Below are 16,098 nucleotides of genomic sequence, written 5' to 3' on the forward strand. Positions count from 1 at the left end.
TATTAGGCATTGATATTTTACCAACGCTTCAGTATCGCTAATAAGCCAAATAAAGAACATTAGACGCTGGAAACCTGAAACAAAAATAGAAATTGCTGGAGAAACTCAGCATGTCTGACAGCGTCGACGTAGGGATAGAGTTAATGTTTCTTGTCCGGGGACCTGATGAGTTTGGTTAGCAAATTGTTTTTGTTTTTAAAAAAAGTACTTGCACACCGATATTAAAAGACGATCTTTGGATCGTGACAATGTTGAATTAATATATTTGTGACAAAATATGTTATTGAATTTGCTAATTAGTTTCTCCAAATTTTTGGGTGATAACTCCTTGCTTTAAATAGATACCCTCCGCAAGACTTGAGTACTATGGTTCAAGTAGAAACATACGACATACCAGAGGGCAATTAGAAAAGACTGCAATATCCAGAGCAGTGAGAATGTTGAATTTGCTGCCACTGGAAGAAGTCGAAGTGAATAACAAACGTGTATTTAAGAGAAGCTGGACAAGTGTATGTGAGTCATATTGATAGAATTTGGAATGGAAGACAAGTGGATCATGGGTGCCAGCAAACGTTGGGCTTAATGACTTTTTCAGTTGTTATAAGGATACCCGATGTAATAAATCTTAATGCTGCAACTTCTTTTCTCCTTCAGTCTTGAAAGTGTGCAACCTGACTTATGCTGGTGCTGGTGTTGGGACTGGGATGTTTTTGAGTGTGTAGCAACAGCAACAGCTTGTAGTCATGTAGTACCTGAAATATATTGAAACATGATAAGTTGCTTTATAGGAGCATTACTAGGTTGTTGAGCTGACTAAGGAAATTGACAGGAACTTGAAAATAAGAATTTTAAAATTGAGCTGTTCTTTTACTGGAAACCAGTGTAGTCCTGTGAGCAGAGGTGACGATGGTGAACAGCTGTTGGTATAAGAAAATGGTGTGGGCAATCCTGTTTTTGATGACCTCAAACTTGTGGAATGTAGCTTATAGAAAATTGGTCAAATGTGATAGAACAGACAAGACTAGAGAAGACAATATTTTGAGTTGACTCACATGTATCAAACAGGTATCAGGGGAGGTACCAAGTTAAAAATGAAACAAAGAACTGTGGATGCTGAAGATTTGTAAAATGACTCTTCAGATGCTGATTCAGCCTATGTTCATATGCAACAAATCCTGCAGAATATCCAAGGTTGGGTTGAAAAGCAGCAAGCAACATCCAAAACACACAAATGCCATGCAATGCCCATCTGTAATAAGAAATAATCCAACCATCACCTGTTGAAATTTAATGGTGCCACTATTATGGACCACAGTAAACCCTCTCAAACTATATTCAGAAGGTAGCCTAGACCTTAAGTTTTTCTTATTTTAAAGTAAGGCAATGTGTTCCAGATGCAATTCAATTGGTCCAACTACTTGAGTTTAAGCAAAACATACTTTTTAATTTTATACTACAGTTAAAATATAGACAAAATCAAAATAAAAAGAATTGGCTTAACTGTAACTCTATTCAAAACGCTTAACAAAATAAAATGTAGATATTAACTACTACAAATGCAACTGCACTTATCAAATAAATCAGTCAGTACAAGACAAGGCCAGGGGCTAGGCATACTGCAGTGGGTAACTACCCTCCTGATTCCCGAAAGCCTTTCCACCATCTATCAGGCAAAAATCGTGAGTGTGATGAGATGTTTCCCACTTGCCTGGATGGGTGCAGCTCCAACAACACTTGGGAAGCTTGACACCATCCAGGAAAAAGCAGCATGCTTGATTGGCACCATTTCAAAAGTGGTCTTGGATTTGGAAAGTTCACTAAAAGATCTGAGACAGAACCTCCCAAATCCAAGACCACTTTCGCTCTAAGGACACGGGCAGTGATACATGGGAACACTACCACATAAGTAGTTTCCTCCAATCCACTTACCATCCTGACTTGGAAATATATCGCCATTGCTTTGCTGTCACTGGGTCCAAATCCTGAAGGCGTTATGCTGTAGATTAATGCACATACTCTGCAGTTCAAGAAGGCAGCTCACCACCACCACCACCTTCTCACTGGCAACTAGAACAGGAAATAAATGGTGGTCAGTGACTGATGCCCATGTCCCATGTGTGAATAAACAATTTGAAACCAAATCAAATGCTGGAGAAACTCTGCAGGTCTGGCAGCATCCGTGGAGCGAAAGCAGAGTTAATGTTTTGAGTGCAGTTACTCTTATTCAAGTTTTAACAACGTACCCAACCAAGCTGTGCTCACAAAACTATCAGCACTTTGTATTCACTTCTTGGGATGTAGGTATTAATTGTCTGGCAGCAACACCAGGATGAGCTGGACATGGCTCCAACCCAGCCCAGGGTCTCTCAGCAAGTGAGGAACAGGTCCTGGGAAGACCTGCAGGCAAGGCTGAGGCCGAGTCTGTAGGTCCACAGCTAGACCTGGGCGCCTGAAGGAGTAGAAAGGCGGTCTCGGGCTGATGTCCCGGTTTCCCGGTGTGGTGGTTTTGTCCCCGCGTGGAGGTCTTCTTTGTCTTCTGAGGCCAGGTGTTCCAGTGGCCTAGCAGGCAATCTCATCCAGGAGTGGTGGCCTTGGCCAGGTACAGTGGTCTTGTTTGGAGGCTTCTGGCCTCATATTCCAGTGGCTTGTCATGGTGGTCTCATCCCAGCTGTTTCTTCGAGTATTCAATCATTTCTTAATTGTCTTTCCCTGAGCCCAGGATCCATTAACGGAACTTGATGAACAACGTCTTAATTTTGCTGCTTTTTTGTGATTATATATATGACTCCTGCCATTAATGTAGGTGCTGTGGTGGGGCAACTTAAAACTTTTCACTGTATTTTTCGTGTAAACATACACGTGACAATGAATTTCTATTTTATTTCATGTCATTGTAATGATACTTTCAACACTATTAGGGAGTGAGTTCCAGGATATTGATTGAACGACACTGAAGAAACTGTGATAACAAAGTGTGGAGCTGGATGAACACAGCAGGCCAAGCAGCATCTCAGGAGCACAAAAGCTGACGTTGCGTGCCAAGACCCTTCATCCTCTCTGAAGGGTCTCGGCCTGAAACGTCAGCTTTTGTGCTCCTGAGATGCTGCTTGGCCTGCTGTGTTCATCCAGCTCCACACTTTGTTATCTTGGATTCTCCAGCATCTGCAGTTCCCATTATCACTGAAGAAACTGTGATATGTTTCCAAATCAGAATAGTGAGTGTCTTGGAGGGGGAAATTGCAGATGTTGCATCCTTCTAGACGGCAGAATTCATGGGTTTGCAAAGTGCTAAGCAAGGACCCTTGGAGAATTTCTGCAAGGTGTCTTGTAGATAGTACATACTGCTTCTGCTGGTAGTGGAGAGAGTGAATGTTTGTGGGTTTCAGTGCCAATCAAATGGCCGTCTTTGTCCTGGATGGTGTATAGCTTCTTGAGAGTGGTTGGAGTCGCACCCATTCAGGCAAGTGGGGGAGTATTCTATCATACTCCTGACTTGTGCCTTGTAGATCATGCACTTGCTATGGGATTCAGAAAGTGACCATCAAAGAGCCCAGTAAAACTGGAATCAATGGGTATCACAGGGCAAACTCTCCGGTGGTTAGAGTCATACCTGACACATAGGAAGATGATTGTGGTTATTGGAGGTCAATCAACTCCGAACCAGGACATCTCTGCAGGAGTTCCTCAAGGTTGTGTCCGAGGCCCCAACATCTTCAGCTGCTTCATAGAAACATGGGAGATAGGAGCAGAAGGAGGTCATTTGGCCCTTCAAGCCTGCTCTGCCATTCTTCACGATCATGGCTCTTCGTCCAACTCAATAGCCTAATTCTGCATAACCTTTGACCCATTCACCCCAAGTGCTATATCTAGTTGCCTCTTGAGCGCATGCAATATTTTGGTATCAACTACTTTCTGTGGCAATGAATTCCACAGGCTCACCACTCTTTGGGTGAAGAAATGCCTCCTCATTTCCCTTCTGAATGGTCTATCTGAATCCTTGTATTGTGATCCCCGGTTCTGGATAGACCACCATTGGGAACATCCTCCCTGCATCTATCCTGTCTAGTCCTGTTAGAATTTTATAAGTCCCTGAGATTCCTGCCCCCCCCCCCACACATTTGTCTGAACTCTAGCGAAAACAAGCCCAACCTAGTCAATCTCTCCTCATACGTCAGACCTGCCATTCTTGGAATCGGCCTGGTAAGCGTTTGCTGCACTCCCTTGAGAGCATGAACATCTTTCCTCAGAAAAGGAGACCAAAATTGCACATGATATTCCAGGTGTAGTCTCACCATGGCTCTGTACAACTGCAGCAACACATCCCAGCTCCTGTACTCAAAACCTCTCGCAATGAAGGCCAACATACCATTTGTTTTCTTTACTGCCTGCTGCATCTGCATGCTTACCTTCAGTGACTGGTGCACAAGGACATGCAGGTCCTGCTGCATATCCCATCTCACAATTTACAGCCATTCAAATAGTAATCTGCTTTCTTGGCTTTGCTTCTGAAGTGAATAACCTCACATTTATCCAAATTGTACTGCATCTGCCATTGATTTGCCCACTCGCCCCATGCTGACCTTCCCTCCATGATAAAGTCAAAAGTAGGGATGTTTGCCGATGACTGCACAATGTTCAGCATCATTTAGGTTTCATCAGACACTGAAGCAGTCCATGTCCAAATGCAGCAAGATGTGGACAATATCCTGGCGACCAACATTTATGCCACACACGTGCCAGGCTATGACCATCACCAATGAGAGACAGTCTAACCACCACCCCTTGACCGTCAGTGGTGTTACCATCAACATCCTGGGTGTTATCATTGACAGAAACTCATAAACACAACATGCCAGACTACAACAGCAGTAGCATTGACAGGCTTAATAGCAAAGCCAGGGTTGGATCTAAGCACATGGAGTGCAGTCAGTTTGGCAGGAGATAGTTTGGAATAGGTGTATTCATTGCCCATCTCTTACTGTGTTTGAGAATGTGTTGGTGATCTGTTGCAAACCAAATTGAAGTTAAGAAGTGAGTTCCAGGATTATGACCCAGTGATGCGGTATCAGTGGTGATACAGTTGCAAGTTAGGATGGTCCTTGACTTGGATGGTAACTCAGCCACTAATTCTCTAAAGAATCTGTTGCCCTTGGTGGTAGAGATCATGATTTTGGAAGCCGCTATGGAAGGAGCCTTGGTGAATTACAGTTGTGAATCTCGCAGACGGTGCAAACTGACTCTGCGTTGGTGTTGGTGGTGGTGATGGTGATGAATGGGGTATCAACTGATCTTTGCACTGCTTTTTCCTGGACGGTATTGAGCTTCTTGATTGTTGTTAGAGCTGCACTCATGCAAGCAAGTGGAAAGTATTCCATCATAACGCTAACTTGTGCCTGTGGACTGGATGTTGGAGATCAGTAAGTTACAGAAATCTTAGCTTCTGGCCCATTCTTGAAGCCACAGTATTTATATGGCAAGTCCAGTTATGTTTCAAGCCAGTAGTAATCATCAGGCTGTTGAAATTCAGGGCTTCAGCGATGGTAAGACCACTGAATAGCAAGGGGAGATGGTTAGATTCTCTGTTGTTACCTCACACCTGTCACATTTAGTTCTTTTTCCCCCTTATCAGCCCAAGCCTAGATGTGGTCCCAGCCTTTCTGCATTTGGACATGTTGTGCTTCAGCATTTGAGAGATTGTGAATGGTGCTGAACATTGTACAGTTAACAGTGAATATCCTCGTTTGTGAATTTATGATTGAACAAAGGTAATTGATGATCAGCTGAAGATGGTTGGGCTGAGGAAAATGCTCCAAAGAACCGAGGTCACTGCAGTGGTATGTCCATGCCTCTGGGCCAGGAGGCCTGAGTTCAAATCCACACACCCCTTCCCACCTTACTAGTGGTGTGTTATAACATGTCTGAACAGGTGGGTTTAAAACAATGCCCCAGGCAAGTCAACAATGATGTCCTGGGACTGAAAAGATTGACCTTAAATGAGCACAGTCATCTTTTACAGTAGGTATGACGCCAACCAGTGGAGAATTTCCCCACTGATTTGCTGGGCCCTTTGCTGCCATACTCCATTAAATGTTGCCTTGTTGCCAAGACAAATCACCCTCACTTCCTGTCTGGAGTTCAGCTGTTTTGCCCATGTTTAAATTAAGGCAGTAATGAGGCCTAGAGCTGAACGGTCCTGTTGGAACGCAAGCTGAGCGTTAATGAATAGGCCCAAAAGACCATAAGATGTAGGAGCACAAGGAGGCCTGTCAGCTCATTGAGTCTGCTCTGCCATTCAGTGGGATCTTGGTTGATCTGGTGACCCTCAACTCCATTTTCCTGCCTTTTTCCTATAGCCCTCGTTTCCCTAACTGGAAGGCATGATGAAATTTCTGTCGGCCTTGGGCTATTTCATGTTCTGCTCCAAGAACATCTGCAGCCCGTTCCTTACAGCCAACATACTCCCACTAGTTACACTGAAACCAATTAAACCTGACTACATTTAAATGTAGGCATTTAAGAGCTCCATGTAAAAGCTATTAGCATTTTCACTTTAGGAGTTAAGGTCACAGTTAGTTTAAAACTATGGACGTTTTGCAGAAAGAGATTCCAGTGTGAATATTTTACAAGGGTTGGGCATGTTACAAGAGATGTTTTTCTTTGAAACTTGTAAAGGAGAGTTTTAGAATTCATGGCATTGTACTTTTGCTGTATGTTTAAAACTCTTGCATTTGTGTTATATGTAAATATATTCCAAGTCACCTTTTTCATGCATCATAAGTTTCTATTTTATCAATAGTAAAATTTGCAGCATTGTGTATTTCTGTCTCTGAGACACCACCTGGTGAAAACCAGAAGCAACAGAATATGACCTGGAAAGGCAGATTTTAGTTTCGAATCTGAGTTGTTGGATAATAAGGTCAAGCAGGATCACAGCATTAAGGTATGATTTAACAAGTGTGATGTTGTCAGGCTGTTGTTTGGCTAGTCTACGGGTCAGCTCCCCAAATTTTAGCACAACTCACCAGGTGTTATTAAGGATGGTTTTGCAAAGTCAACACGATTGGATTTGACATTGTTGTTTTTGATGTCTCAATCGATGTTGAATGGTATGACAGTTTCATCCCTTCTTTTCAGTCTTTGTAATTGATATAGCTTGCTTGGCATTTCAAATGGCATTTAGGAGTCAGTCACATTGCGTCGCTTGTATGCTGGAGTTGTAAATAGGTCTGAACAGTTAAGGATGGCAGCGAAGAAAATTAATGAACTAGATGCATTTTTAATAACAATTGACAATGGTTCCAGAGTAACCATGAATGAAATTTTTTTAACCTATTCTTAAAAAAATTAATTGATACTTTTAAATGAATTCAGAAGTTCATAAAGGGATTTGCACCTGCAATAACTCAGGAAGCCTGACTGGAAAGGGATTTCCTTTATTGTTAAATACTACACTACAAGTAATAGCTCTATTATATTCTAGTCCCAGCCTGGGACAGACAGTACAGCAGACCTACAACAAAAACCAAAAAAACTGTGGATGCTGTAAATCAGGAACAAAAATAGAAGTTGCTGGAAAAGCTCAGCAGGTCCGGCAGCAACTGTGGAGAGAAAATCAGAGTTAACAGACCAAAACGTTGACACTTCCTCAGAACTGATGGTAGCTAGGAAAATTTTGGTTTATATGCAGAAAATAGGGAGGGGGATGGGGTAAGGAGTAAATGATAGGATAGATCCTGAAGAGAGAGAAGAGCAGTTGAATAGACAAAGGAGTTGGTAATGATCTGGCTTGGAGGGTGAATAGTTGTTAACTGTGGCTCATAATAGGTGGTGTGTAACAGCACCCTATGTGATAACAAGTCCTGGTGTGTGGGGTAGCGGGCTAGGACATGGGAAAGTTTGGACCCTAAAATTATTGAACTCCACATTGAGTCTGGAAAGCTGCAGCATACCCAAGCGGTAATTGAGGTGTTCTTTTTCCAGCTTGCCTTGAGCTCCGCTGGAACACTAGCAAGTCAGAGACGGAGATATTCGTATGGGAACAGGGTGATGTGTTAAAGTGGCAGGCAACAGGTAGTTCAGTGTCTTTTTTGTGAGCAGAACGTAGAGTCTATGCCTCGTTTCCCAATGTAGGGGAGACCACATTGTGAACAGCAAATGCAGTATAATGGATTCTGGGAAGTGCAAGTGAAGTGTTGCTTGGGCCCTTGGACACTGGGGGAAGGAGGAGGTAAATGGACAGGTGTTGCACTTTCACTTCTTGCAGAGGAAGGTGCTGTGGGCCTACTTGGGCTGGGAGGTTGGAGAGGCAGTGGTTTGGGGCGAAGGAAGAGTGGACTAGGGTGCCCGGAAGGAATGGTCCCTGTGGGATGCGGACCCATCCTGTAGACCTATCTTGGGTTATCACGCACGACTGAGCAAAGTTTCTACCACCAAAATCAGTAACCGGGAAACTGTTGGAGAAAATTCTTGGAAAGGCATGGGTTCATTAGGGTTAGTCAGCAGGGCTTTGTCAGAGGGAGGTCATGCCTAACAAATTTGTAAGCATTTTTCAAAAATGTGATAAATGTGTAGATGAGGGAAGTTCAGTTGATGTAGTTTATATCGATTTAGGCAAAGCTTTTAACAAAGTCAAGTCCCACTTGGGAGACTGATTGATTGAGAAGGTTAAAACACACGGAATTGAGGGAAACTTGGTGGGACGGATCAGAAATTGACTTAGTGATAGGAGACAAAGGGTAGTGGTAGAAGGCTCTAAGTCTTCCATGGTGACCAAATAACTGACTTTTTATTTTCCTTTTCAACTATTAACTGCCACCAGTAAAAAAAAACACCATGCAACCACCTGGATATTTACATGCAAGGCCTGTTGTGGGCATTGCAAGCCATCAAAAGGGAGAATGGGAAGTTTGTATGTGTGTGTGTACTTGTGAGGGCTGATGGATTACTAGCCCTTAACATTATCATGATGCACCCCCCCGCCACCGCGCTCTCTCTCTCTCTCTCTCTCTCTCTCTCTCGCATGCACACATGCCCCACCCCGCCATCCCAAATCTGATTTTTTTTTTAAATTTTATTTTTACATCTGGAAGTGTTATCTCACACAGTTGAATGAATGGCTTCCCCAACTCCAAATCACCATGATACTTTTTAAAATTCTACTGTTAACCATCACCAGTAAATCACCCATGTAGCCAATTATAAAGTGTGACTGCTTTATTGTTTTCTCAAAAGCACTGTGACTACTTTTTTTTTTAATCAACCGCCAACAGTAAAACACAGAAGCCATCAATTAGATTTTTACATGCGAAGCCTGTTATTGGCAATGCTGGCCTGCTTTATAGATATTTTTAATCAGTCTGTTCAGACATGCTGTTACTCACCTCTGGAGCAGTTGAGACTTGAATGATTTTTCCCACCACCAAATGATTGTGACTTTTTTTAGATTTTTAATGATGAACTACCATCACTAATCACTTGTGCAAACAATTAAAAGTTTGCATGCAAGCCAATTATAGGCGACACAAGTCAACAGAAGTGAGAGGGAATGGTGGGAGGGCAGAGTAGGAAGGGCAGGAAGCGATGAAATCAATCAATTCTACTTTATTTATTTTTCTGCCGGGTCCACTTTATCAGTCTGTCTTATTGATCTATCATCAGCCTCTTCAGGGATGTTATGATACACCTCTGGAGGAGTTGGGATTACAGAACACAGACCTCCTGACACAGCGGTCGGGAAACCATCACTGTGCCGCAAGAGCCCTTGGATCTGTTTTATTTCATTCTGCATCAGTGTCTTGAGACATGTTATTGGCACATATCTATGGTTTGTGACTTGAATCCAGGCTTCTTGGCTCAGAGGTCGGGACACTACTACTGTGCCCACAAAAGCCCTATCGGGTTGGCTTGATTTTATTTTATTTTTAATTAACCTGTTCAAGGTTTTTCTTGCCCATCTCTGAGCAGATGGAACTTGAGCCCAGATTTCCTGGCTCAGAGATAGGGATATTACCACTGACCTCAAGTGACCATGAAATCACAGAAGATGAAAAATGTAGTTGGCAGGACCTGATGCTGCACTGGGAAACCCAAATAGATTTCAGATCCATTGCCTAAACCACTTGGCCATGCCTTCAAGACACTAATGAGGAAACACTGTTTGCACCAGCATTTCATGCAAATGTTTCTGCATTGTTTTGAACCAGCGCCCTTTCATGTAGAAAATGAATTTGATAACCACTTGACCACAGAAACAAGAGGCTTTGGTCAGATTTACTCCTTTTTTTTCATTCCCTAGAAATCTTATCCCACATAACAGGGTGAGTTTTCAGTCACCAAATCATCCTTTCGTTTTATTTTTCATTTAACTACTTGAAGCGTCTGCTTTCCAAAGGGCTCAAATGAGGAGTTCCAACAGGCCTGTTACCAACTTAACAAGTTCCACAAGGAGATTAATTCATGATTCCCCGTAGAACTTGAAGGTGTTATCACAGAACCCATGCTCCCAGAGCACTAGCCTGGGCATTGGGTTATCTGTCTGTTGACATTTATCACAACATCATTCCTTCCCCCTCATATCATTAAATTCACCAGTAGCCTTAGAAATATTTTATTCAAAACAAAGCTACCAAAGTTATTGCTAATAACAGTGAAAACTTAAGTCATCACTGTTTCAAATGAGTCTGCAAAAATTATTTGGAGTACCTTGATATTCATATTTTTGGCTCTAGAAGTGAATTAAATGACAGTCAATGAAAACATAAATTTATACTTCTTTGGAAAACTTAGAAAATTCTGCTTCCATCATTCAAGAGAAATTATTTCCTTTTTGAAAACTATTTCGCAAATCTTGACGTTTTGAAGCAAGAGGATTTGTTGACACCAGCAACACACAAGCAAAGCTCTTTTCTGACACAATGTTGAAAATGTTCTAAATGTTTCCAATATTTTTATTTCTATACCACAGGATAAATTAAAATTTCTTATCTTCCTACGAATACAGTAGCTTCATTATATACAGTTTTGCAAGTTTTATTTCTTCATATTACTGCAATTAGAAACATGAAAGAGAGGAGAACCTTTCAGAAAGCAAATCTGGTCTTTTGCTAATTTCCATTACCTCCAGTATAAGGAAATCAACATAACTGTTTATTCTTTATTAATTGTAAGTACTATAAATTGCATGGTTTTGCTAGTTTTATTTAATTATGTGTTGCAATTTCTAAAATAAAGGCTCTGTGAAAGAAAAATGAATATTTTGAAAACATTTTGCTGTTATTTGTATTTTATGAATATTGCCATTTTTGAATTAAACTTTTAGTATATGTGACTCTTTTTCAAGGATTATTGTTTTAAATTTATTCATAATTATTTTATTTCAGCAGATGAATATGACCTTCGAACAAAATCAAGTGTTCAGCAAACTCAAGGAGAAAGCAACCATACATTACAAACATGGGTAGGAACGTATTTCATTACCTGAAAATTGAGTCTAGCATTGAGGAGTTTGTCTCCTCTCTGACACCTGTAGTGTACACTGCATTTTCATTGAAAAACCTGTTACGTTTCAGTCTCGATTTGTGACTGAATGTGTGTTTTTCTTCTGGTGTTATGTAAAATATGTATATGTTATACCAAAGCAGTTGCTTGTGTATGACATTAGGGAGTTTGCAAGCTGTTGTGCTCTAAGAGACACTTAAACAGGTCAATTTAAATAACTTTTGTATTCGGGAATGCAGGGCAGGGATGGGCTGTATGTACACTGTTTAAAACTATAATTCTAAAAATTAATTTTCAAGTACCTCAAACTGATTATCTAAATTTGTTGATATCAGTATAGCTTGGCAAGCTGATTGAGAACTTATTGATCAAAGAGATAGCTGTGTTAATGGTTGTTTCAAAACCTTTAGAATCACTGAATTCAAAAAATGAACAAAACAGTAAAAAAAAGAGCGAAAACAAGTCAGAGTTGTTTGAGCTGCTTGTGACTTTCATGTTTGTGTAGGTGCCCAAAGCAAATCTGTTCCACTCACTTCTCCCTCCCCCCTCCCCCTCTCATTTTCTTGACATAAAGGGGGCATTTTCAAGGTGGCAGCCTGTAACTGGTGGAATACCACAGGTATCAAAGATGGGACTACAACCACCTAGAATATAGAGTAATGAACTGGATGATAGAAGTGAATGTATTGCTAGTTTGTGGATGAGATGAAAACAGATGGGGAGGCAAATGGAGAGGATGACGCAGTTTTCAAAAGGATAAAAAACATATTAAGTAAATGGGCAAAAACTTGGCTGGAAATACAGTGTGGGAAAATATAAGGTAATGCACTTTGGTAGGAAGAATAGAGGAGTTGAGTATGACTTAAATGGAGGAAGACTGCAGGAAGCTGCAGCATAGAAGGAATAATTTATGAATCACAAAAAAGATCGGTACGCAATGGTGAAGGAAAATGGAATGCTCCCTTTACTTATAAGGAAATGGAATATAAATATAGGTACCTTACCAAAACTAGGGAAGACACAACACAGACCACACCTGAACAGTATGAGCAGTTTTGGTCCCCTTATATAAGGGAAGACATACTGATATTGAAAGCAGTCCAGGAAAGGTTCTTGGTGAGGTTGATTCCGGGTCTGGAGAAATTTTCTTGTGAGGAAATGTATAGTAGGTTGGGCATGCAGTCATTGGAGTTTAAAAGAATGAAAGCTGACCTTATTGAAGTATATAAGATTCCTGGGAAACTTGACTGGAAAAATGTGGAGAGGGTTGTTTTTCACTTATGGAAGAGCCGAGGGTCAGACGATGTATCTCAGACCAAAGGTTTCCCATTTAAGACAGAAATGAGGAAGATTTATTTTCTTTTGAGGCTAGTGAGTCTGTAACAAAGTTGTAGCAATGGACTTGAAGGTGTGGGATAAGAACAGAAGTGTTTTCATCTTGTGCTTTGTGGTCACGGCAATTAGTTTTAGCCAGTCTATAATAACATGGGTAGTAAAGCTAAAGCAGTGATTGTGGGCAAGACAGTGGAGATATGGATCAAGACTGGCCTGGGGAGACTGGCTAAATCCGTAACTGGGTGAGCTCGGACAGTTTTGCCAACAGACAATTTTGATATAGGATGTTGAGTGATTTACAGAGGTTTATCAAATCAAGAGGGGGGGCATAGTTGAGGTGAATAGCAAAGGTCTTTTTCGTCGGGTAGGGGAATGGAAAACTAGAAGGGATAGCTTTAAGGCGAGAGGGAAAAATTTAAAAGAACCTTTCAGGTATAGTTACAACATTTAAAAGACGTTTGGACAAGTACATGAATAGGAACGGGTTAGAGGGATATGGGCCAAATGCAGGCAGACGGGACTAGTTTAGTTTGGAAAACCTGGTTGGCATGAACTGAGCGGGACCGAAGGGTCTATTTCTGTGCTGTATGACTCTGAGATGTGTGTGAAAATATCTTGAGGGACAGGATTTGCATGTATCTGGAAAGGCAAGGACTGATGAGGGATATTCAACATTGGTTTGTGCGTGGGAAATCCTGTCTCTCAAACTTGATTGAGTTTTTCATGAACTAACAAAGAGGACTGATCGTAGTGGAGTGGTGGACATGATATACATAGAGTTTAGTAAGACATCTGACAAAGTTTCTCATGGTAGACTGGTTGGCAAGGTTAGATCATGTGGAATACTTGCTGTTTGTATACAGAACTGGCTTGAAGGTAGAAGTCAGAGTAATGGTGGAGGGTTGCATTTTCAGACTAAAGACCTGTGACCAGCAGGGTAAAAGGATTGACGCTGAGGGGTCCGCTACTTTTCGTCATTTATATAAACGATTTGGAAGTGAACATATGCGGTATGGTTAGTAAGGAAGTGTGTGGTCTGCGAAGAAGGCTACTTCAGAGTACAACAGGATCTTGATTAGATGGGCCAATGGGCTGAGGAGTGGTAGATGGAGTTTAATTTAGGTAAATGTGAGGTACTGCATTTTGGAAAGGCAAATCAGGACAGAACTTATACACTTAATGGGAAGGTCCTGGGGAGTGTTGCTGAGCTAAGAGACCTCAGACTGCAGGTTCATTCTTCCTTGGAAGTGAAGTCCCAGGTTGACAGGATAGTGAAGAAGGCATTTGGTATGTTTGCTTTTATTGGTCAGTGCATTGAGTCTAGGGGTTGGGAGGTCATGCTGTGGCTGTACACGGTATTGGTTTGGCCACTTTTGGAATACTGTATACAGTTCTGGTCTTCCTGCTATAGGACGGGTGTTATGAAACTTAGAAGGGTTCAAAAAAGATCTACAAGGACATTTACCAGGGTTGGAGGCTTTGAGCTATAGGGAGAAGCTCAATCGACTGGGGCAGTTTTCTCTGGAGCATTGGGGGCTGAGAAGTGACCTTATAGAGGTTTGTTAAACCTTGAGGGGCATGGATAGGGTATATTTCTCCAGGGTCCTCATGGACACTTACGGTCTTTGTTCTGCTGTGGCTTTATAACTCTGAAATGACCGAGAATCTTCTCCGCTATCAGAGTCACATTACTCTAAATCTGCAGTCACCTAGAGGGCAAACTGTGTAAAGATAACACATTTCCTCTGCTGAAGGAGATTGGTTTTTACAACAATCCAACAGTTTCACAATCACCTTTAAAGACTAGCTTCCTAGTCCAGATTTATTAATTCCCCAGCTGCCATGGTAGGATCTTCCATTAGTTCTCAATCTTTTCCAAGGACTGTGTTCATTTTCAGGTATATTTGCAGAATTCGTACTGCATTTTAGGCCTTCCACATCTTCTCTCATCGTGCCAATCCGTAGCTCTTACCTTTTAGCCTTATCTTGCAAACTTTGCCAATTTTGGTATTTGCCAGTGGCTTTCGTGCTTTCCATATCATGGTAACATCCATTCGTTCACTGGCCTCTTCTTTTGTATTTGTTACTCTTGTGCCAAATCTCTGTAATTGGCCTCAGAGACAAAATTACCCAGTCTGATCTTTACTATTTGCTTCTGTTCAGAAAGCTCTTTATGTGGCATCATCTATTGAGTAATTGTCTAATGTATATGCCCTTATCCTTTCCGTTACTAGTTCTGACATTGTTAATGTACAGTCAGTGACTATTAATCTTGAGGAATGCACCTTAACAGCTTCATTGTTATGTTGGAGTAATGTATCCTAATTGTTTGATTGCCATGTAAAATTACTATACTTTTATCGTGAACTATATCCTTACTCAGACATTTCCAGGAAGTCCAAGAGAACTGGGTAAAGAGTGCAGGAATGTGCTGAGGACTCACTAACTAATTGGATTTTCTCTTTTCAATACTGGTGAAGGAATTAGTTGTTCGGGTGAGTGTGGCTAGACCCATGCTTATGGCATGACAATTGAGCCAACTGGAAAGGAGAGGAAGAGAAAGAGGACAAGGGGAAGAGCAGTAACGATGGAGGATTTGTTCATTAATGGAGCAGATGAAATACAACGTGGGAAATGAGGTTATTCACTTTGTTAGGAAGAATAGAGGCATAGACTAATTTATAAATGTGGCCATAAACATGACTCCACAATGATATGTCACCTTCTGGTGCCAACGTCAAAGTAAGTGTAGGCCATTCTTCTGGGGAATTGTGAACAGACAGTTACCAATGTTTTATGCAAGAAGGGGGAATGACACCTATAAAGCACGTTTTATGAAGTGAGTGGGGAGATTGAAAAGTAGTACCTCTAAAGCAGTAATTTCAAGATTACTCAGTCTTAAGTACTTACGAGTATTGGAACAGGAAAGTACACCGATTGAACGTACGGCTGTCAAATTGGTGTAGGAAGGAAAGCTTCAGATTTATGAGGCATTGGTACAGCACTGGGGCAGGTGAGATTTGTACAAGATGGACAGGTTACATCCTAGGGTGGCATTAATATCCTCAAAGGAAGACTTACTAATTCTGTTGGGTACAGTTTAAATGAGATTAGCAAGGGTGGGCAGAATGGAAATCTAAGAGATAACTCAGATTCAAGGGAAGCAAAACTAGTAAAAAGAAATAGAAAAACAGAATGCAAAACTAGAAGATAGATGTCGCTTAGGCAAGCACTAAACAGAATCAGAATAGAAAATTGAGTCAAAAA

The 16,098-nt window shown here is 41.3% G+C and overlaps 1 protein-coding gene across 2 annotated transcripts in view; it reads left to right on the forward strand.

Moving 5' to 3' along the window:
• Nucleotides 1-16,098, forward strand: part of kiaa0586 (KIAA0586 ortholog) — a 490,003-nt gene that overhangs the window by 1,016 nt on the left and 472,889 nt on the right. For both annotated transcript variants that reach the window (XM_048537548.2, XM_048537549.2), the window contains exon 2: nucleotides 11,379-11,455. In XM_048537548.2, coding sequence (XP_048393505.1) covers nucleotides 11,379-11,455 — 77 coding nt within the window. The remainder of the gene's footprint in view (nucleotides 1-11,378; nucleotides 11,456-16,098) is intronic.

The sequence above is a fragment of the Stegostoma tigrinum genome, chromosome 10 (genome assembly GCF_030684315.1).
Source record: "Stegostoma tigrinum isolate sSteTig4 chromosome 10, sSteTig4.hap1, whole genome shotgun sequence".
In the NCBI taxonomy this organism is placed as follows: Eukaryota; Metazoa; Chordata; class Chondrichthyes; order Orectolobiformes; family Stegostomatidae; genus Stegostoma; species Stegostoma tigrinum.